Source organism: Enhydra lutris, unplaced genomic scaffold (assembly GCF_002288905.1).
Source record: "Enhydra lutris kenyoni isolate GAN:26980312 unplaced genomic scaffold, ASM228890v2 scaffoldscaffold71, whole genome shotgun sequence".
NCBI lineage: Eukaryota > Metazoa > Chordata > Mammalia > Carnivora > Mustelidae > Enhydra > Enhydra lutris.
In genome coordinates, this window is record NW_019154155.1 from 7,288,876 (window position 1) to 7,309,615 (window position 20,740).

The following is a 20,740-nucleotide window of genomic DNA, read 5'->3' on the forward strand; positions in this document are numbered from 1 at the left end:
TCAACAAGGTCATTGGTTCAGGTTGTGGATTTAATTAATTACGGATTATTAGAATGTTGAGTTAGAGATGGGCAAACTTTTTTTTCAAAAGGCTTTGGTTTTTGGCCTTGCTGTCTCCGGTGTCTGTACCAGCTACTCAATTCCACCATGACAGTGTGAAAGCAGCCATAGGCCATGTGTAAAGAAATGAGTGGGGCTATATTCCAATAAAACTATTTGTGGACACTGAAATTTTAATTTCACGTAATTTTCATGTGTCACAAAACATTTGTGTGTGTGTGTGGCCTGAGGCTGTGTGGTTTGCTGACCGAGGTTTAAGTGACAGAAGTAAAAGTGGATGATCAGTGGGGATATTTAATTTATAGGCGGGGTCACTGTGGACTCAGTGTTTATTAGTTTCATCTCTAAGAGTTCAAAGATGGTAAAAAATGATCACTGAGGATGGACGCTTATAGTGAATTCATTGGAGGTCAGTGAGAGAGGTCTCTGGATGTTCATGGGCAACTGTCATCAGATGTTAATGGCAGTCACTGGAGGTCAGTGACAGACAGGGAAAATGGCTGAAGGGCTATTGGGATTTGGAGTGGTAGTTTAAGTAATTGAGGGATCAAAAGAAGGAAGGTCATTGAGGGCTCCTACTCAGTGCACTATAGTGTATGTCAATGAACTGAACTTTTGTGACTGGTCATGGATTTTTTGAGACTCAGAGAGGTGGGATACAAAAGTATCAGGTAACTTTGAGAAGATATGGATGTTCAGTGCAGGAGTCGTGGACACTCTTTAGTCTCTGAGTACTCATGGATATTAATGGCAGTCATTAGGGAGTAGGGGATACCAGAGTATACAAGGAAGAGTCACTGTGGGATCATGAAAGGTCTTTGTGGACCCTGGTGTTAGTGGATGTCACTGGAGGTCAAAGGTTACTGGAAACTGGTGGTTTAGGGGAGCAAATGCAACATTGAACGGTCATTGGGTCATCTATGGTGATGACTGGGAGGCAGGAGGGCTGACGCAGAAGCTGGGTATCTTCTGATTAGTGACTAAGGGTCTGTTTGTCCAGTGGGGGGAATGTATCTATCTGTCTACCTGGCTTTTTGGGGTAACATTTACCTTGCTGAGAGCCTGGCTTTCTCATAGGCTGGGGTCTTCTTACTGGCAGGAGGTAATCAAGCTGAGTTCTGGCTGGCTAATTGATTGGGTAGGTGGGGTATCTCTTTGTTGGGGTTATCTATCTATGGTGGGGGGGAGGTCTCTCTGTCCTTGAAGGATTTTGTCTTTTGGTTGGCTGGGATCACCTTCTAATTGGCTGGTGCCAGGGGATGTCCATGTGTCTGACCACAGGTCTTTCTGGATGTCTGGCTGGGCATATTCCTATCTTTGTTCAAGAATCTGCCCATTTGTCTGGCTGTCTGTTTCTCTGGAGTCTGTTTGTCTCCCTGGGATTTGGTCCATCCAGAAGTCTGTCTAGTCAAGGGTGTGTGTGTCTGCCTGTTTGGGGATCTTTCTATCTGGTTCAAAATCTTTTGGCTTATGGATAGAATGACTGAGGCTGTGGCCCACCTGTATTGGCTGTATTTTTGTATTTTGTATTGTCACCCTAACTCCATGCCCGCCTCTCATTGTTTAATTTGCCTGCTCCACTGACTATCCCTCTAGGTCTCTCCTGATACCCAAATGCTCCTGGCTTGCAATCTCCTCAGCTCAGGCTGGATGCGGGGGATGGGAAGACCCATGGGAGTTCCTCCAGTAGCCTGGCCTGTCCCACCTCTCCCTTTTCCCAGAGAATTGCATGCTATGTTCTTACAATGAAATTTGCCTCTGGTAGGTGCCCTTTTGTTCACCCTATTGGTAGCAATCCCATGAAGTGGGAGCAGCGGGCACTGTCTTTGGAGATCCTAAGTAACTCAGTGCCCACATGCCTCATGCCCATCTGCCTGCTCAGAGTGCTCATTCAACAGAGCCAAATGAACTGGGTGCTGGAAGGTGCTTGGGTAAGCTTTCTTAATGCTGTGAGGAACCCAGGCTGAGCCGATGTTGCAAAGGAAGAAATTGTTTATAATGGAGAAACAAAGATACCACTTTAACCCCGGGAGCTTGCTGGGAGATACTTTGAGGCTATTGATAGTACTACTGTACAGTTCTTCTCTGGCTTCTTTTTTTGATAGACCAAAAAAGCGCAGAAGATATTGGAAAAAAATTCTCCCATTGCTCCTGTTAAGAATCTGCAGGCTTGATGGGCTGACCTGTTGGTCCATCCACAAGTGTGGTGCTTAGCAAACGAAAAATGACACTGTCTCCAATAGGGGCAGCTTGTGCCCACCAGTGACTACAGCTAACTACCTTTGGGTGGGCTTTTGTTAGTCTCCTCTAACTCTCCTCAGGGCTTCTGGATTTCAGTGTTCTGAATTGAGGATTCCTCCCGGTCCCTTTCTGGGGGGGAAAAAAAGCAGGCTGCTTAGAGCGGGGGGAACACAGTGCAAGGAGAAAGCCACCCTACTTACTGCTTCTCAGTCCCATTGCCAACCCACATGACCTCTTTGTGGAGGCTGGTTTTTACCCCTGGGAACTGCCCTGTTGTTCTGCTTCACAGAGGGAGAAGGAAAGCCCTCTTCCTCATCTTTAAAAAATGATATCCTTAAAATGTTCCTATCAACCAGCCCCACTTCTTCCAGGGCAGAGCCTGGGTATCTTCGTCACCTAGAGTGAGCCCCAGATGCTAGTCCATGCCTTTGGAGTAAATGAACTCAGTCCTGGGCTCTCTGTGCCAATAGCTTCGACTGCTGTAAACTCTAGGCAAACAAACTCTGACAGTGAAGCTAGTAACATCCTGGGGCCTCTGGTCTGGTGGCCCTGCATCCTTGGTTTGCATCTTCCATACCCAACTTTAGCCCAGCCCACACACACCTCTGTGTGTGTGTGTGGCACCTTATTTGGAAAAGACCAACTAGCCATGTTCTTTTAAGCTTAGTCTGGCTGAAGTCCTGCATAGCTAAGGGCTCTTCTATGGGTGCTGAATGCAGAGCCCATGGCATCACAACCAAAGGGAGGTACAGATCTTCTCCATTGGCATCTGCCACTCAATTATAAAACCAGAGGGAAGTTAAGTGCACATCTATGTCTGGGCAAGTATGAACATCTTTGGAAGGATTTCTGTAATGAGACCAACAGCAAGGGCAGGGGGCATCTCATGCTGCTGCTGCTCAGTGTTCTCAAGTCCTAGCCAATGCACTATGGCAAGGAGAAAGAAAGGCAGGGGTGTGTCAAAAATACTGTGTAATTGGCACATGGCATAATCAGCTGGAAAGTTAGAAAATCTTATGAAAGACCATAAAGGGTTAAAAGGAAATTTAATAAGGTATCCAGTTGAAATATAATACACACACACACACATCACACATATAAATATAGAAATTATTTTCCTATATAACAGCAAAAATGAATTTGAAACTGTAATGCAAAAAAACCCTATTAATTTCTTTAAAAATAGGCACCAAGTTCCAAACCCTTATTGAACTAATAGAGCTAAACAATGATACTAATGTCTGCTACCATCACAAAAAAAGACACCCACACATTATCATTCTCCTGGTAAAAACACAACACTCCACCCACCAAGTATTCCCACCAACAAAATTCAAACCTGTACCTGATTGAGCCTTTAGATCTAAATGTTAATTCAGAGGAAACAGAAGGGCACAGAAAAATGTTAAGTGACACAACAGGGACAAGATCAGAGACATCCAGACTGTGGAAACTCTAAGGCAAATAAACCAGTTTCCTAATTGAATAAATTACAAAGAAAAAAAAAAAGAATCCTACAGGATAAAAGAAACTTAGGATGTTCACAAATACTGCAGCATTATTCATATTAGCCCCAAAGTAGAAACAACCCAAGTTTCATAAAGTGATAAATAAATAAAATATGGTATATCTATACAATGGACTATTACTCACCAGTAAAAAGAAATGAAGTATAATGCATGTGTTGTACAACAGGGATAAACTTTGAAAATGCACTGCTAAGTAAAAGAAGGCAGTCAAAAAACACCACATATTGTATGATTCCGTTTGTATGAAATGTCCAGAATAGACAAGTCTATGGAACTTGTCTACAAGAGTAGATTAGTGGTTGCAAGGGCCTGAGGGTAGGGGGATGGTTGGCGGAGAATGGCGAGTGACAGCTAATGGGTATGGAGTTCTTTTTAGGAGGTACAAAAATATTCTAAAATTAGATTATAGTGATGGTTGCACAATCCTGTAAAAATGATAAAAAAGTTTAATTGTATATATATATATTTTAATTGTATACCTTATTTAAGGTATAGGGTGAACTGTGTGATATGTGAATTGTATCTCAATAAAGCTATTTAAAAAGAGTGACAAGTTACTTTTCAATCATTTGCAATGAAAGGACCTCATTTGGATCCTAGTTCAAACTAACATACTGTAATCAGGGAAAACTCAAAATTTACTGGATATTTGAAATAATTGGTTCTTTAGACATGACAATGGTATTGTTATTCTTGTTGAGTCCTTATCTTTTGGAGATATATACAGAAATATTCATGGATGAAATGAGGTCAAGGATTTACTTCAAAATAAACAAGTGAGTGGATATACGGAGTAGGTGGGGCTACGAAGGAAACCAGATGGTCAACACTGAGGTAGGCTCATGGACTCATTGTATGGTCCTTTCTGCTCTTGTATGTTTGAAATTTTGCACAATTAAAATATTTAAATCAATTAGGATAGAGGTGAACAATCATTTCTATAGAAAAGAGAGCAAACAGGTCAGAGAACCACATACATACAAATGGCCAATAGTATTTTAAAAAATGCACAAACTCCATCATAATTAAAGAAATACGAAATCAGCTGGGGAACCATTTTGCAACTAGAGCTTGGCCAGATGAAGTCTGATTGTACCCAGTGCCAGCAAGGACACAGAAACAGGTACTCAGATCTATTGACAGTAGCCAGCAGAGCCTCTTGGAGGACAACAATTCAGTAGCATCTATGATCATTTTAAGATTTTATTTATTTGAGACAGAAAGAGTGAGAGAGAGAGCGAGAGCACAAGTGGGGACAGAGGGAGAGGAAGAAGCAGATTCCCTGTTGAGCAGGGAGCCCAATGCAGGGCTTGATCCCAGGCCCCCTGGGATCATAACGTGAGCTGAAGGCAGATGCTTAAACCAACTGAGCCGCCCAGGTGCCCCATCTATGATCATTTTTTTTTCTATGATCATTTTTAAGACAAAATTCCACTCATCAGATAGACTCTTTTTAAGTGTACACAGAGGTATGTTCAATGATGTTCTTGAAGCAAGGTTTCTGGAAGTAAAAATAGAAAACAACTGGAATATGCAGTCATTAAATAGGAGGTGGAGTCACTCATACTGGATACCCTTGATAACCTAGAGGTAGCTGAAAGAGATCATTAAAGGCAAAGACAGGAAGGTTCAGAATGGTGTATACAGCATGATTTTTGGGTGAAAAAAAAATACCAGGAAGAGAAAAGATCTGGTCATATATTTTTTTAAGTCAACAGTCCATAGCTTCTGGAGAGTAGGGTGGGGATTGTTGGGGGCACAGGAAGAAGGAAGGTGGTTTCTTTTTCACTGTGCATTTCTGGTTTTTTTTTTTTTTTCTTTTTTTAAACATGAGGGTGTGTTACTTTTGTAATTTAAAGAAGTTACTGGTATTGGAGAAGTACTTACATCTTCAAACTCTTGAAGCCAATCAGACAAAACAAAGTATATTCCCTGCACTCCAAAGAAAACTGGGCAGAAAACCCAGAAAGGAGCTCACAAAAATGGTCAACAAGTAAATGAAATGTCTACCCACAGTAGCACTAAATTCTCCCTCCTCCCTGGAGCTCTAGTGCACCTTTCTCTCTAGCAAGGCACCAGCTGAATGTTTACCCTCCTAAAGATAATGCAGTTCATATGTCAGCACAAGGCCCTTCCCCTTCCTTCTGCACACTGGTAGCATATCCCATATGGGATGTCACCATGCTTTTTATTCAACACTTTATCTTGAGGTGCTCAGTGGCTGCAGTGCACCACTCTGTGGATGCACCCTAATTTATGTAACTTCAGTGCTATGATGGACATTGAGGCTGTTTCCCTGCTTTTGCTGCTACAAACAATGGTACAGATCCTTGCACATGACCACTGTGTACCTGGTATACAGGCTGGGCACATCCTTAGTTCTGACTACTGGATCAAAGTAGAAATTATAAAATCTCCCCACAAAGTTTTACATCTATTAAACAAAACTCAACTCCCCACACCTTAATGAACCATACTGAACCTTCTTCATTTTTGCCAATTTGATAAAAGTGGTCTCCTGCTATAAAATTTCTGGTAGTAAATACCAAAAGGCTTAGACTTGCGCATCTCCTTGGATCAGAAATTCCCCTTCTAGGAGTCTACCCTAGGAAAGAATAAGGGATAGTGGGCAAGATGTTCACTGCAGCCAGTTTGGTGGAACAATGCCAAAATGTACCTCATACTGTGCTTGAATTTTCACTTCTTTTCTGCACATGAAAACATACCACCACCCCTTGGCCCTAACTTTTAATGGCTTTCAACCACCACTAATGGTTGGCATGTCTCTCCTTCATTAACTTTAAAAATAAAACCAGCAGTTGGTTTACCAGCAACAAATATGTTTATTTGGGAGTAGTAGAGAACTACAATCCAAGACAAGCATGGTAAGGCAAAACCATAGGCAAGTCCAGAGAACAAAAGAGAGGAATGCTCTTTTATGGAGGAAAGTGAGAAGCTGGGAGGGCTGTTATAAACAAAAAGTCCATTAGAGTAAACTGGGAGTTCAAAGGATAGTTGCTTTTCATTGGCTGAGTTGTGACTGTCTCTCATTGGCTGGGCTGTTGCCAGAGAAGCAGAAAACCTTTCTTCTGCTGGAATACCAAACAGCTAACCCACAGCAGGGACTTAGAAGGTTTCCTTCTATTTGGGTCTGCAATTAAGGAGTTTAAGGAGTGGTAGGGCATGAGATAGCTCCCTGCTGGCTTTCCAACTTTGTTGTAAAGGAGGCTCCCTTTTATTTTCACACCTCAGCCTTTTTACTGAGATTTTTAACAATTTAAAAATATGAAAAATGCTTTAACAACAATACACATTTGTAATTATTTTCCTTTTAATCCTCTGTGAAAAACTTAAAACATCAAAGTAGAAAGAATATTATAACAAACTCTGCATCATCTAAACGTGACAATTAGTATTTTGCTTCAGCTTTTTCTCCCTGCTGAAGCATTTTCAAGCAAGTATCAGGCTGATATTCCACCCCTAAATACTTCACTATGTCTAAAAACTTAGAACATTTTCTAAGTTTTTAGATTTATTTTTTTAAAGGTTTATTTATTTATTTATATATTTGAGAGGGAGATTGAGAGAGACTGAGCTCATGAGAAGTGAGAGGTCAGAGTGAGAAGCAGATCCCCACTAAGCAGGGAAGGCTGATTGGGACTCCATCCAGGGACTCCAGGATCATGACCTGAGCGGAAGGCAGTTGCTTAACCAACTGAGCCACCCAGGCGCCCCATGACTTTTATTTTGAAATGTCATATTTATATAAAAGTTGCAAAAACAGGGCAATCTATGCCCTCATGCCCTTAACTTGAATTCCCCACGTTAATATTTCTGAATATTGAGAAGAATACTAGAACATGAAAATCAGTTGCAGACATGACAAAGGAAAACCTGGTCACAAAGGCCCTCTACTATCTCTGGGCCACTGCTCTCTGGCCAGAGGAGATACTCAAATGGTAAGCACCAAAGCCCACGCCCACTTCTGTCTTCTCCTTTGTCCTTCACATTTCAAAACTATATAAGAACTGATTTCTTCCTTAAAAAGTCAAATAAAAGATGCATAAATATCCCTTTAAGCCGTATACCATGCCTCAAATCCAAGGCTCCCTGTGAGTCCTCAGAATATTATCTGTGCAATACACAAGGCACTACAGTGGACATTTCCCACAACTTACTTATTTCTTGTTTTAATTACTGTTATTTTATTGGCTCACTTTCCAAACTCCCCTGCTCAAATACCCAAAGCTGTACCTAAGCTGTTTGCAGCAGCATCACAGTGACCACTTCTGACCCTAGGATGGTGACTCAAGAAGTAGAACTTTCAAATGCTTAGAAACTCTACCAGACTGCCATCTGAAAAGCCTTTACCCACAGGTTCTTCCACCAGCACAGTGTGAAGGGTCGTTTCACAGTATCACTTGACAGTAGTTATCACTCACATCCAGTGGCTTAACACAGCTGATGAGCAAAACGTGGACCCAATTGTCTTTCATAAATCCCTCCACTACTGGTGAGCCCAAGTGCGCTGGCTTCTCAGAGGCCTCTTTAGCAGTGGAAGCCACAATAAAGTGAATAATAAATAGTTTGCCTCTTATTTTCTACCTATCCCTAAGAGCTGGCCCCTAGCACAAAGGCCTGCTGAGACTTCTGTGCTGTTAAAAAAATAAAATGCCAGTGACTAAGAGCCTGCTCTAGGCTTGGTGAAACAGTGAATGCAGCCCCAGGCCTCATGGTGCTTACCTAGGAGGATATTCAGAGTTAGCAGAGGAGCATCAGCCTCATGCCTATGATGTCTGCAAGAGGTACAGGGGGATACAGTAAACAGGAAGGGCAGGAGGCCCACAGCTCCTGAAGGTGAGAAATGAGGACATGTAGTTGGATGAATGTTGGCTCCAAAAGATATGTCCACAGCTTAATCCCTGGAGCCCATGATCTTATTTGGGGGAAAAAAAAGTCTTTGCAGATGTGATTAAGTTCAGAATCTTTAAATGAAGAGGTCATCCTCGATTTTCTTTCTTTTTTTTTTCCTTTTTTAAAGATTTTATTTATTTACTCGACAGACAGAGATCACAAGTAGGCAGAGAGGCAGGCAGAGAGAGAGGAGGAAGCAGGCTCCCTGCTCAGCAGAGAGCCTGATGCGGGGCTTGATCCCAGGATCCTGAGATCATGACCTGAGCCAAAGGCAGAGGCTTTAACCCACTGAGCCACCCAGGTGCCCCCATCCTTGATTTTCTGATGTGCTACAAATCTAATGAGAAGTGTCCTTATCAGACACACAGTGGAAACTTGACAGTAGAGGAAGACCATGTGAAAACAAAGACTGAAACCACAATGCAACTACATGCCAAAGAACGCTAAGGATTGTCAATAGCTACCAGAAGCTGGAAGAGGCAAGTAATGGAGGAGGGGTTGGGAGTGACCTGACTTCTGGCCTCCAGAATTATGAGAGAATAATTCTGCTGTTTTAAGACAGCCAGTTCATGGCAATTTTGGTAGTCCAGAAAACTAATAAAAACATCATACTACTTCTACTTTGTATGTATTTTGGAATTTCTGTAACTTGCATGAAAATTTTAGTGGCATATCCTTCATTTGTGAGCTGAGGTTATGGCAAGGGGAGAGAGGCTCTGGAAGGTCCTGGATTTACATGAGTGGGGCTAGAAGTCACAGACATCCCATGAAACCTATTGCCTGTTCTCCCTCAAGACTCCTCTCACTAGGCCACTGTTGCTCCAGGAATGCTTATGAGTACATCCACCTCAGGGTCTTTGCGTGGATCATCCAGGTGATCCCTGCTGCTTCATGCCATACTGTAGCTCTCGGGGCATCTGCAGAGGTCTCCACCACTTTCCATCCCCCTGCCTGACTTGTTTTCTTACAGACTTGCCCCAAGTGGTGTGATGGCTTTCTTTCTTAATGTCATACTCCCCTCCACATCAACTTGGGGGCATGCTGTAGGCTCCTGACACGTGTTCTCAGTAAAACCAGGGTCCTTAGGTACACATCAGTCCCAGTCTGAGATGGGCTCTCACAGGGCCCCTGACTCCCAAGTGACACTACCACCAAATCTCCCAAATCTTTCCTATGGTTAAGGAGCAAGCCAGCAGGTTGGACCTGCCTTGTCCTAGATACAACGTCATGAGCAGACCTGAGAATGTCCCTGAGCTGTCAGCTCCCCACCTAAGAAGACCCAGTAGAAACTGTCCCTCACATGCAGCCCGACGGTGGGTTTGTCCTGACCAAACAGAAGCAAATGGGGTGGTGTGGCACACGGACTTTATTCTGACCCCTCCCCAAGTCCTGGGTCCAGGTCCACGTCCTGACCAGCAAGTGGGTTCACTCAGCACTCAGAAAGACCCTCTTGCGTGCGGTGTTGGTGTATGGGTGCCAGCGCCACTCCACATCTGCTGTGGCCTCCTGTTCCAGCGTGCCCAGGCGGATCATGTACACTGGGAGGTGTAGATGGGTACATTGTCACCTACACCACCAGTACCCCACCACCATGAGAAGTGGAATTAAGCCCCAAACTCACACTTCAGTTCAAAGCGAGGTCCAACCTCTGTCAGCTCCACACTGCGGTGGTTGGTCTTCCTATATACGTGGTGCCTGGAGGCAAGGGGAGACAGGGTAGGGGTGAGAGAAGACAGTGAGCAGATGTGAGCCAATAACAAACAGCAGTGGAACACAAAGGTCAGGACGCCATTCTGAGGCCAGCCCATGGACCTACCGGAAGGAGATATAGTCATCTTGGTTTGCGAAAGTGATGACACGGTGGCTATCATCCTTGGGCACAGGGAACAGGTAACGGAGTATGTCAGAGACCTGGGTCAGAGGGAAGGCGAGTGCAAATGCCCAGCCTGGAACTCCCTGCCCCCAGCCCTCACCCCATGGACCCAGACTCACCCGCTTGCCTAGTCGGGAGGAGAAGCCATGCATGATGAGGTGAGGCTTGGCCTCGGACACGGTGCCCAGGTCAGGAATGTCATGGCGCATGACCACATTGCACAGTGTGAAGTAAGCAGTGGGGCCGAAGGGCAGGTGGCTGACAATGAGCCCCACTGGTGGGGCCAGGCGGGCTGTCAGAAACCTTATCTGCTCTCAGACAACCACCCCAGCAGACACCCTGTTCCCACCACAGTCTCACCAGGTGTGCCTCGATGCTCATGGACAACCAGCAGGTCAGTGACACCATTGGCTTTGCAGGCTCGCACCAGTGCCCCTACCTCATGCCGGCCACGGTTCATGCGTTGGGCGCCTGGGAATACCAACTTCAGCTCCTTGTATGTGAACGCATTTCAATTAGGACTGGGGCCACTAGTGCCTTAGGACCTCCCATTCGCTTCCCACTACTGGTACCTTTGCAAACATCTTGAGGCGGGAACTGGGGTCTCGGGAGGTAGTGATCATGACCTTAGGATCTTCAACCCCTGCCCATCGATATTCATCATCCACATGGTTGGTCACACCTGGTCACAGCATGAGGGGAAAGAATGTGTTTGTCTTGGGAAATAAAATGCTAACTTGAGGGTGGCTCAATCTGTCTAGAGCAGCACTGTCTGACAACACCTTTGATGATGAAAATAAAATGTTCCACACCTGCACTGAGCAGGAGGGTAGCCCTCCAGCCACACTGGTTATAAAAACAACTATGACTGAGGAACTAAATGTTTAAATTTGATTTAATTTTACTTCATTTTAACTACATTTATCACACGGGGTTAATGACTACCAAGTACAAACCCAGATTCTGTTAAGACCAAAGGTAACTGACTCCTTTTCCTCATAACAAAAATTCATAATGTCTGTTTAGGTGTTAATGAAGTGCTGGGAGCTGGGGACATGGCAGTAAACAAAACGCATACTGTCTTGCCTCAGCAGTTCATATTCTGATAAAGGGGATAATTAACAGACAAAACAGAGTAAGTGGGATAACCCTGTATGTGCTAAATAAACGAAATTGGGAGCACTAAGAAAGAGCTCTCCTAAAGTGCCATCTGTGCAAGGTCAGAAGGGCATCTGGGAGACAGTTTCGCAAGGAGGAGCTACATAGCCTTTCCTTCAAGCTGTCCATGGAATGACATGGAAACCAGCAGGCTCAAGTGCAGGGGAAGAAGCTGGCCCAGTGTCAGGGAAGTTTACCTTCACCGCCGGCATCATCAAACTCCAAGGAACCCTGTAAGGCCAGAGCCTCCCTGCGTAATTCGGTGGGAATCAGGCGGTTCTCTGCAGGGGGAACACAGAGCAGCTGAGTAAGACACATGCATGGAGCCCTCAGTTTATACAACACTGTGGCTTACAAAAACTGTACAGACTTGATTAAAAAGTAGCCCTTTCACTCCTTTCTGTGCAAATGTATACATGACTTCTTTGGCAGGGGGAAGAGGGAGACAAAACTATTTTTGTCTACGTGCCAAGCTGTTAACAATGGTTACAGGAGATTTCATTTTCTATGGTTTCTAGTTTCATGGTTTGAGGGCTTTCTAAAATATTTCATTGCAAGTATATACTGTTTTTGTACTTAGAAAAAAATTAACACCTGATTTTTAAAAGAACAAATAAAGAGTGTTCTTTCTATATGAATGTGGACCAGAAACCCTGAAAACCCTGAAACCCTCTGACAACAAAAGTGCTAAACTTTATGCTTTGGGTCAGATTTCCTCTGTGAACTAAAGCTAGACTTGGTTTAAAAAAAAAAAAAAAAAAAAGGCTGGGCTGTTGGCATGCCCACTTTGGAGTACAGAGCTCAATATGAACATGCCCTTGGAACCAGCATGTCTTTCCAATATGCCCTGGAGAAATTCTTGCACATGGAAGAGAAAGTTCATAGCAGCAATGCTGTTCCTAACTGCGCCAGACTAAAAAAATAAGGTCAACACCAAGCACAGGGAAATGGGAGCCCCCATTACACTCAATAGATCTTAGAAAACATAAAGCTGGGAAAGAATACATACAACCTAATAACTACGTTTAAAACTAAAAATCAACCCATGTGATTTAAGGATACAAACAAGTATGACATAAGCATAAATAAGAGTAAGGAAATGGCTTATTTTTAAACAGTATCCTGTATTGTGGCTATCTGAGTTGGGGGAAAATATTCCTGAATTTCAATAATTTGAGTATTTTTTATTTCTAATGTGGGCAGACAGATCACAGATATTTAACATAACGCTTAATGTAAACATATAGACTCATGCACTTTATATGTCTAAAACACAGAAAATCAAAGTGAATTTAAAATAATCAGAGAGGGGGCCTGGGTGGCTCAGTTGGTTAAGCGACTGCCTTTGGCTGAGGTCATGATCCTAGAGTCCCCAGATTGAGTCCCGAATTGAGACCCACATTGAGACCCACATTGGGCTCCCTGCTCAGCAGGGGGTCGTTCTGCTTCTCCCCCAGACCTCTCTTCTCTCATGCTCTCCCTCATTCTCTCCCTCTCAAATAAATAAATAAAATCTTTAAAAAAAAATAATCATAGATAGTAAGCTGATGTACCATCCAGACAGGAAAGTTCTACTCACACAGGAACCAAGAAAATAGGGATAAGTATAACATTTTCATTCAAACAAGTTAACACTCTTCATTCGTATGACAAACAAAAAGCGGAGAAAATACTGCAAAGTTAGATCCCAATTCACAACTCGAATAAAAATAAATTCTCTACGGTTTATCACTTTTTAAATGCGACGTAATCATAGTAACAACTAAAAGATATTCTTGTCATCTTGTACTGAAGAAGGTAGCAAAAAGAAAAACAACGGGGGGAGGCGCGGGAGGACAATGTAAAAATTTAAAATTTGGGAAAAACTAAACACACTGTAAACAAAATTAATAGGCAAACTGTAAAATCTGGATACTGCAGCATATATGACAAGATATGAAATTTATAGCATCACGGAAAGAATTTATAAACCCAAAAGGCAAGAAAACGGCCAATAAATACTTGAAAGGATGCTCAGCCATACAAATACTAAGAGATGCTAATTAAACGCGTTTTATACCATTTGGTCTTTTATTCCGCTGGATTTTAAAATGCAAACCAATGGTCTCTATAACGACAGGTTTAGAGCACTCCCCCGTCCCCGAGTGGGGGCGGAGAAGTGCCTACCTTCCAGGGCGCGCCGAACCTTCTCCTTCCGGTCCTGGGCAGCTTGCTGCGACTCCTCTCGGGCCTTGCGGTACAGGTACTCCCGGCGAAGGCGGGCCTCACGACGCAACTACGGAAAAAGCTGGTTAGTTCAGCCTCCTCGCCACACACAGCCGGGCCCGGGGGCCACTAGCCCCACCAGCCCCAAGCCCTGCGCGAGCCCCCAATATAAAAAACAGGAGCTCAAACCTCCCTCCTACCATTCTGAGCGCGGATTCCACGTGGGTCTAGGAGAACGCCGGGCGCAGCGTCAGCAACGTCACCCAAGATTCTGCCCTCAATCAAGAAGGTCGCTAGAGGCTTTGCTGCACTCTATTACTGTGGGGAGTGCCAAATGTTAAGATGGCGGAGGGTGGGTTAGGAGTTGCAAGGCGATTGGCCAATCTGGAGACGCCAGCTTACTGGAACACCAATAGACGGGCGTCAAAACGTTGTCACGTTGGTAAGGCTCGCCCTTACTAAAGATGTTAGTGCATGGCTTCATTACTTACCACTGTGCAGGATGCCCAATTTTAAGATGATGAACCGCTAGAGTAATCATAATTGGCGATTCAGAATGATGCAGCAACTGTAAAAGCAGCACAGCGGCTGACTGGAGGCTCGCCTTCCGGCTGCTGGAATTAAAGCCTCTTCTCCCTTAAAATAGCTGCCATACAGCTATGCCTCTTCCATCACCACAGCTATCGCCCTACTGTTTGTTAAAAAGCGGCCTCTTACCGCTTCTCGGCCTTTTGGCTAAGATCAAGTGTAAAATGCGGCCTCTTCCCAAAGCTACTCGGAACCAACCACAGCTCTAGCCGACTGTTTCGTAGGCTCACATGCCTCGGAAAACCCAGCTAATCAATTCTGCAGCGCGGCTCTAAGCGTTTGCCTTTCGAAAGGTTGGGCAACCCGGCCCACGGCTGGGAACGCCCGTTGAAGGTGAGCCTATTGGTTGTCACGCCGGCATGGCGAGCGACGATTGGGCAACCTGTGAGGAGGCTGGTTCCAGACCTCAGTACGGTGGGACCATGGCTGCGCAGGGCTTACGCGCGCAAGTGGACTCTCTCCTTCTGCAACTGCTCCGGGACCTGGAAGAACTGGAGGCGAAGCGGGCAGCACTGAACGCCCGGGTGGAAGAGGTGGGATCTTGCGGAGGGAGGGCTGGGAGGGCATGCGGGGGTAAACTGAGTTTAACCGCTCTCCTCTTATCCCAGGGCTGGTTCTCACTCTCCAAAGCTCGCTATGCCATGGGTGCCAAGTCTGTAGGTCCTCTGCAGTATGCCTCCCGCATGGAGCCTCAGGTCTGCGTCTACACCAGGTGAGGAGGTGTGTATGTTGGAACGGGTGGGCGGACAGGGTCCAGGCTGGGGCCTCCAAATGTCGATCCTGCCTTCTCGTTCTTCAGCGAGGCCCAGGACGGGCTCCAGAAGGTCTGGGTGGTGAGAGCCAGCGCCCAGACTCCGGAAGAGGTGGGGCCCCGTGAGGCAGGTGAGTTCCCCTTTCTTCGCGTCAGGGCTCCCTCCCGATGTCAAAAACAAAATGTACAGGATAATTGAAGAGATTATTTTATTAAGGGTGTTGCGATGGAGAGTGGCCCAGATCGGAGGATCACAGTGTCTCAGCAGGCTGGTTTTTTTTGTTGTTGTTTTGTTTTGTTTTGTTTTGCTTTGCTTTAGACTTCTATAGGGAGAAATAGATAAGTTATAGGTGAAGTCCTTTACGGTTGGAATAGTTTTACAATAGGGGGACGTTTCAGTCAGCTGAACAAAAAATGTTTATATGTCTAACTGGTTTCAGAGGGACAAACTTCTAATCTCAGTCATTTATGAGACAAACGGGGAGTTGGAGGGTCTGTCTGGCCTTTCAGCATGTTCAGGCAAAATGGGAAAAGTCAGTGTGTGGCTCTGTCACAGGTAAACAAGGGGGTCATTTGCTGATCTTATGAGAGTCATGAGAAAGAGTGGTCAGGGCATCTCATCTGAATCACAAACAGAAAGGTTGTTCTTTGTGGTAAGCTGTTTTCTGGAACATAAATGGTTGGAGGGATTTTACAGCCTTCAATGTTTGTCAGGATCATGAGCTTAGATCAAGTTCAACATTATCACAGAGAAGACAAGGGACAGGTAATGAGACCCCCAACCTCCAGTCTGTCTTTCTCCAGCTTTGCGCAGGCGCAAGGGTCTCTCCAGAACCCCAGAGCCAGAGTCCTCCCCAGCCCCCCGGGACCCTCTGAACTGGTTTGGAATCCTGGTTCCACACAGTCTGCGTCATGCCCAAGCCAGCTTCCGGGAAGGTGAGTAGACCCTCTATCTATAGGAAGAAGTAGTAGTAATGACATGCCTGGCTGGGGTTAATCTGCAAAGGGTTTTCCAGGGTTTTTTCCATAGCAGGCTTTTGTTGCACACATGCTGTTTTTTCAAAAAAGGATTTACTGGCTGTTGGCAGTGTTCCAGGCTCATGTTAGGGGCTGGAGATACAGCAGGAAACAAAAGAGATAAATACCCCTCATGGAATGTATATTCCATTGAGGGGAGAATGAAAACATGCAAATAAATAAGTAGGCCCTATATATAATACGGGGTAGTGAGAATTGTTATGGAAAAATAAGATAGGGTATGGTGGATGGAGTGGGACAGGAGTGGGTGAGGGTAGTAATTTTATGAAGGGTGATCTGAAAAGTCCTCTCTGAAAAGATGGAAAGAACTTTGTAGTTGATCTGTGCTATAGGCAGAGGGGCCAGCCAGGGCAAAAGCTTTGAGGTGAAATCATGTTTAGTTGGGCAGAGAGAAGCCCAAATGGGTTAGAGTGGAGTTTATGAAGCAGGGAGTACCAGGAACTGAGGTCAGAGGGGACTGGGCCCAGGTTATTTGAGGTATAGGCCCTGATGAGGACTTTGGGAGTCACGGGTGGCTCTGAAGAGAGTGAGGCAGAGTTGGATCCACAGAGTGATAGGAAGACTCTGGGTGCTGGGTGGGAACAGACAAGAGCAGAGGGAGGAAGCAGATATCGGGGAGCAGCCAGGATTGAGATGTAGGTGGAGGCAGTGAAGGAGAATGTAAGTGACAGGAATCTGCATGTTTTGAGAGTAGAAGCCACAAGATTGACTGACAGATCAATTTGAGAGAAAGGGAAGGAGAGGAATGAAGGATGAACCCACAGATTCCAGCAGGAATACCTGGGAGAATGAAGCTGCCCTCACCTGGTGTGGGAGAGCAGCAGCCAAGGGTAAGTCAAGAGTTGAGTGAGAGTGTGTTCCTACTACTGTGTGGTGGAGACTCTGCTCAGGTGTCTGGGCACATGCATCTGAGTTTGGAAGAGACCTGGGCTGGAAAGAGAGATTTGGGAGCCCCCTGCATACCACTGGTGTTTAAATTCCCAAGTTGCTGACACAGACACAGCATTTAAGCTGAGATCAGCAGAGGGCCCCAGAGTGTGGACAGAAGGTGGGAAGAGGAAGGAGAGAAACCACTTTCGAAGAGACTGAGAAGTAGCAGTGAGGCAGGAACAACAACCAGAGGGTGAGAGATCCCAGAAACCAAGAGGAGAAAGTGCTTCCTGGAGGGAACTGAGCAGATGTGTGGCCAGCTCTGCTGTCAGGCAGGTAGGCTGAAAACTGGACTGGTGAGTGGCCTGGGCATGGAGGGCCCAGAAGACTGTTAAGCAGAAGCATCAGGCAAAAGCCACCTAGATGTGGATCCAGAATGTGGAACACTTTGGGGGGCAGGGTAAACAGAGGGCAAGAATAGTGAAGGACTATTATAATGAAGGAAAAAAAGGAAGGAAATGAGGGCATACAACAGTGTTATGATCTGTGAATTTTTATTCCCCGGTGGGTAATGTAAGGGAGTAAAGAAAGTCTGTTGAAGAGGTGACATTTTAGTAAAGATGTGAAGGAGGTGAGGGTGTGGGTCTAATGAGATTCTGAAGCAGCCAGTGCAAGGCTCTTCTGGGAATGTTTTAGAAATAGTATGGAAGCTAGAAAATTCTGGAGCCTTTCCAGTCCCTGGGATGTTCAGAGGCCCCTGAGTCGTATCACATAGTGGATACCATGGTGACAATCTTGTCTCTTCCTCTAGGCCTGCAGCTGGCTGCAGACATGGCCAGCCTTCAGATCCGCATTGACTGGGGTCAAAGCCAACTCCGGGGGCTCCAGGAAAAACTCAAGCAGCTAGAGCCCGAATCTACCTGACTTGTGACCAGAGGCTGGACAGTGAGCACAGCTGTTCTTTGGTGTAGCTACCTTATCTCAGGCCTTCTTCCTTCACAGATTGCCACTGCCCCAACTAATCCCTGTTCCTTAAAATTTCTCTGGTTTGCATGTTTCTAGCTTTGTTAGGTGTGAAAGTTTGAAGAGCCTCATGGATATATCAGCTGTGGTTTCTTTACAGGATAAAATACTGCACAGTTAGTGGCAGGGAAGGACAACAAATAGGTGCTTCAGTTGCACTAGATTCTGAAAACTGATTTTGGTGTAGGAAAAAAAGACAAACATGGCTAACAAATTAAGACAGTATGATTCCATGTCAATAAAAAACGTGAACACCTAAGTAGGTAGGTAGTCCTTGGCAGGTTTTAAGCCAGAAAGTCTAAAAGATCTGACTTAGATTTTCAAGGGAACTCAAGGAACTCTTCATTTATTTTTATAGGAGTGAGACCATGCTACTTTTAATTTTTGAAGGGCCAAATGTATTTCCTGTGATGGGATCTGTGTCCTTGCTTCATTATCCTACTGGGTTGTTTTTTTAAAAGTTTGCTTGGGGAAAATTAATCCTTTGTTCATAATATGAAATGTAAATATTTTTCCCAATTTCTCTTGTAACTTTATGTTTTTTTTAAACTTCATTTTAAAATAAAATGCATTAACCTGCACAAAATATTGAATAGCTTAATGAGTAACTAAGGTGAAAGCTATAGTAATCATCACCCAGCTCTTGTATTTTTTTTTAGTTAGTTTTCTTAATTGATTTAAGAGTTGACTTTATCAATCAGCTGTTTTATCATTTCTGGATTTGGGGTTGTAAATGATATGATAAAAGAATTCTCCAGTATTTTCCTAAAGAACTTATGTGGTTTCAGTTGAGGTGTGGGGTGAATCCTCATCCAGCTTGTTTTTTCTACCATAGGTCTACATTACTGTATGTGGAACCACTGAGTTGAGATGCTCCCTTTTTTTTTCTTTCACATAATCCCAATGTATACCCATACCGTATTTTGGAGCTTCCATTGTTTCATTGATTTTACTGTCAGTTAATATACAGGTACCACACTGTTCTTTAACATATACTTTAATGGCAGTAGGTCATATCTGTGGTTGGATGGGGTGGGGGGGGATTGTTTTTTTTTGTTTTTGCCATATTGAGGTTGAGTTGTCAGTGAAAAGCCTAATGGAAGACCTCAAAAGTAAACTAGAGAAAAAAAATACATCCCTTCCCACATAGGTTGAATTTCAGAACAAAATCCTGCTACGAAGTGTCAACCAGTGAGATTTTGAAGCAAAATAAGTTAAAAGCAATACAGGGGCACCTGGGTGGCTCAGTGGGTTAAAGCCTCTGCCTTCAGCTCAGGTCATGATCTCGGGGTCTTGGGATCGAGCCCCGCATTGGACTCTCTGCTCAACAAGGAGCCTGCTTCCTCCCTCTCTGCCTGCCTCTCTGCCTACTTGTGATCTCTGTCAAATAAATAAATAAAAATCTTAAAAAAAATACATATTTGTTTTTCACATAAAAGATATTCATGTGGAATTCCGTCCCGGATGGGGTCCTTTGTTTTAGATGTCAGTTGATGTCAAAGGTCAAGCATCAGCCTTCATTTTACAGTTTGAAGTTGGGCTTTGGGTATGTCCGCGTGCCCAGCGCGACAGCAATACAAACAGAAAACCACAAACGCTGGGCTGTCTGTCCCGGCAGGCTCTAGACCTTTGGGAGATTTCCCGGGGTAGGAGTGCCCGCCCCCTCGAGAGGTCCGGATGTTCTAGCCGGTGCCAGTTTGGGGGAAGGGGATCCTTGAAGCTGGGACTCGCGCAGCCGCAGTCAGAATTTCTGGAGGCAGGGCGAGCCCGGCGGTTATGAAACCTTTAAATGGAGGGACAGGCTGAAGTAAGTGATGTCTACAGAAAGGAGAAGCCTTTTATTAGTGCTTCCCATATGGTCTAGCGGTTAGGATTCCTGGTTTTCACCCAGGCGGCCCGGGTTCGACTCCCGGTATGGGAAGGGGGTTGTTTCAATTTTTGTGGTGGCCAGAATTTTGTATTTTCATCTCAGGTCACATTGGGCGTTTCTTTCCATTTAAGCCTGAGAAATTGGGGCCCCGGGGAGCTCTGGGACCTATCATTCTGTGTTTTGAACGAAGTGTTAATTGTCATCACATCATTAACTATTTTTTCTATGGGTAATTTATTAACTGTATAAGATACCATATACATTATAGGCGCAAATACCATTATATTTATATATTAAAATACTCAAAATTTATTGTTAATCTTCATGGAGGGCGACCACTGCCTAGTCTTTCCACACACCTCTGGGTAGTGGAACCCTCCGGGAGGAAGGAAGAAATGAGTGGAGTCAAGACACTTGCAACTTTTGCTCCAGAGCCAGTCCAGAGGCTGGGCCGCAACAAGCGGAGCTGTCTCTGGAGGAGCATAGGATGAAGTGCCTGAATGGACAGGAGAGGGCCAGGTGGAAGAAGTCTCCGGCAATTAATTTTCTCTGGTCTTGCGGCTGCTTTGTTTGCCTTCTAGTCCAGTGGTTAGGGTTCTTATGCAAACCGTTTGCCTTCT

At 44.7% G+C, this 20,740-nt stretch overlaps 2 protein-coding genes and 1 non-coding gene across 7 annotated transcripts; 2 read left to right on the plus strand and 1 right to left on the minus strand.

Moving 5' to 3' along the window:
• Positions 1-10,092: 10,092 nt before the first annotated feature.
• LOC111159898 (IMP4, U3 small nucleolar ribonucleoprotein) lies at positions 10,093-14,859 on the minus strand. Of its 5 annotated transcripts, none has more exons than XM_022522571.1 (10): positions 14,472-14,859; positions 14,181-14,381; positions 13,942-14,050; positions 11,973-12,056; positions 11,190-11,299; positions 10,978-11,110; positions 10,737-10,891; positions 10,561-10,616; positions 10,366-10,439; positions 10,093-10,282 (listed from the first exon to the last, which is right to left on the minus strand). In XM_022522571.1, the coding sequence occupies exons 2-10, from the start codon at positions 14,181-14,183 to the stop codon at positions 10,170-10,172; spliced, it is 837 nt and encodes a 278-aa protein (XP_022378279.1). In that variant the 5' UTR covers positions 14,184-14,381; positions 14,472-14,859; the 3' UTR covers positions 10,093-10,169. The 5 variants fall into 5 exon arrangements, with proteins under 5 accessions (XP_022378279.1, XP_022378278.1, XP_022378277.1 ...); XM_022522570.1 differs by having other exon boundaries at positions 10,561-10,655; XM_022522569.1 differs by having other exon boundaries at positions 10,561-10,891; positions 14,181-14,298.
• A 94-nt stretch (positions 14,860-14,953) lies between these two features.
• On the plus strand, positions 14,954-19,381 carry LOC111159901 (coiled-coil domain containing 115). Its single transcript, XM_022522576.1, has 5 exons — positions 14,954-15,101; positions 15,177-15,280; positions 15,368-15,450; positions 16,124-16,255; positions 18,039-19,381. Exons 1-5 carry the CDS (start codon positions 14,991-14,993, stop codon positions 18,149-18,151), a joined length of 543 nt encoding a protein of 180 aa, XP_022378284.1. The 5' UTR covers positions 14,954-14,990; the 3' UTR covers positions 18,152-19,381.
• A 718-nt stretch (positions 19,382-20,099) lies between these two features.
• Positions 20,100-20,171, plus strand: TRNAE-UUC. The gene has a single exon. It is a non-coding gene; the product is annotated as a tRNA-Glu (tRNA).
• Positions 20,172-20,740: the final 569 nt, after the last annotated feature.